This window comes from Salvelinus sp. IW2-2015, unplaced genomic scaffold (genome assembly GCF_002910315.2).
Source record: "Salvelinus sp. IW2-2015 unplaced genomic scaffold, ASM291031v2 Un_scaffold6770, whole genome shotgun sequence".
Taxonomy (NCBI): domain Eukaryota; kingdom Metazoa; phylum Chordata; class Actinopteri; order Salmoniformes; family Salmonidae; genus Salvelinus; species Salvelinus sp. IW2-2015.
The window spans coordinates 1,026-3,135 of record NW_019948032.1 but is presented as its reverse complement, the minus strand read 5'-3'; the positions used below and the strand labels follow the sequence as shown (position 1 = coordinate 3,135).

General features: G+C 48.3%; 1 protein-coding gene across 1 annotated transcript; it reads right to left on the bottom strand.

The window, feature by feature from the left end:
• Positions 1-884: 884 nt before the first annotated feature.
• On the bottom strand, positions 885-1,813 carry LOC139027003 (splicing regulatory glutamine/lysine-rich protein 1-like; the record flags this gene model as incomplete). The annotated part of the gene is made up of 2 exons (XM_070442211.1): positions 885-1,319; positions 1,802-1,813. Coding segments are annotated over 2 exons (447 nt in total), but the record flags the coding sequence as incomplete, so codon positions are not given.
• Positions 1,814-2,110: the final 297 nt, after the last annotated feature.

Genomic DNA, 2,110 nt, shown 5'->3' with positions numbered 1-2,110 from the left:
CTGCTATGAGAATAGCTGCTCCTTCAGTCATGACGGCCACTGCTGTGAGAATAGCTACTCCTTCAGTCCTGACAGCCACTGCTGTGAGAATAGCTACTCCTTCAGTCCTGACAGCCACTGCTATGGGAATAGCTGCTCCATCAGTCCAGACGGCCACTGCTATGAGAATAGCTGCTCCATCAGTCCAGACGGACACTGGTGTGAGAATAGCTATTGCATTGTCTCTTGCTCCTGATCTCCTATTGCCTTTGTGGTTCAGATACTCCCTACCTCAGAAACTTCTACAGATGCACAATTGAGAGCATCCTTTTGGGATGTATCACCGCCTGGTACGGCAATTGCGCCGACCGCAACCTCAGGGCTCTCCAGAGGGCGGTGCGATCTGCACCACCCTCTGTTTGATTTTTACTATTTATTTAATAGTTATTATACCGACGCCTCACCAGACGGTGTCCAGGGTGTTTAAATCTCATCACCCACAGCTTTAATACACGCCAATTTAAACTATTTTTTAGGTTGTGATATCCACTTCCAGGAGAGTAGTTACGGTATAAGTGCCTAATAATTTGGTCACGGGACCTGATACTTTGTATTAGAAACAAAACTAAAGCGCCTGCCAATTTATTACTGGAGAATTCGGGTGACCCAATGTCTTATACCAGTGATACGCCTCACGGTATAAGTGACAACACACAGTACCAAAATTATTCACAGTTCTTTTCTTATTTCCACATAATTGGTTGATGCCAATAGGTCATAAACCAACCTCTCTCTTTGTTGCTACTGCTAATACACTCAACTCATGTTCAAACCACGTTCCAATATCTGTTTCCTTTTCTAACCACTAATGTGGCTCTCCTCCTGAACTTATAGGCACCCTTTAATCAATATCCACGATCTCTCCTGTTGTCCTTCTCCGTGGGCTTGTCCTTCTCCGTGGGCTTGTCCTTCTCCGTGGACTTGTCCTTCTCCGTGGGCTTGTCCTTCTCCGTGGGCTTGTTCTTCTCCGTGGACTTGTCCTTCTCCGTGGACTTGTCCTTCTCCGTGGGCTTGTCCTTCTCCGTGGGCTTGTCCTTCTCCGTGGGCTTGTCCTTCTCCGTGGACTTGTCTTTCTCCGTGGGCTTGTCCTTCTCCGTGGGCTTGTCCTTCTCCGTGGGCTTGTCCTTCTCCGTGGGCTTGTCCTTCTCCGTGGACTTGTTCTTCTCCGTGGACTTGTCCTTCTCCGTGGGCTTTTCTTTCTCCGTGGGCTTGTCCTTCTCCGTGGACTTGTCCTTCTCCGTGGACTTGTCCTTCTCCGTGGACTTGTCCTTCTCCGTGGACTACTTCTCTACAACCTACCGTATCAGTAAACAAGCATGACAATTTATCCTCTACGGCCTCACGGGTACCACGGCTGGGCTTTCACCCCTCTAGTAGGGAACCAACCCCACTCAGGATTTACCCCCTAGGACTTACCCTCTGCAGGTACAAGCCTGCTCGGGCTTACCTCCCGGGACTTACCATACACCATAAATCCACGACCGGTCGTAATACAATGGGACTACTGAATAAGCTCAGGCTTTCTGGGTCCGTATCCTATAATTGTTTCAGCCTACAACTCTCATCTCCCCAAGATGTCAGAATGAGTGGAATCAGGTGTAGGAACTGAGCCTACCTTGTTTCTGGTGCCGGCTCCTGTTTCACTGATTCGGACTCTAGTTCGACTGTAAATCGAGGTGAATCCTCCTCACAGCGCCAACTGTTAGCTTCTAAATTAACAGAGGAAAACTCACGGACGACTGGTAGAGGTCAATTCACCCACTGGGTCACACAGCTGCATAAGACAAAGACATGTTTACACAAGCACATATATGTATACTTTCCTCCCATGCTGAGTCTCCTCCTTGCACATCTAGACATCCAGTACATCTGTTGCTAGGCAGGATTTTAGTGATTCCTGTTCTTTCTCATTTCATCTGACCTGKCCTCGGCCCAAARTCCTCACTCCTCCCCAACTCACGGCTGTCCTACCGTATCTGTTGACTGGAACCAGACTGTGGCCCTTCTCCTCTCCATAGGATACCTGAGATTTAACAATAAGATGTTCTGACCGAATGTAAACTTTCTGCAT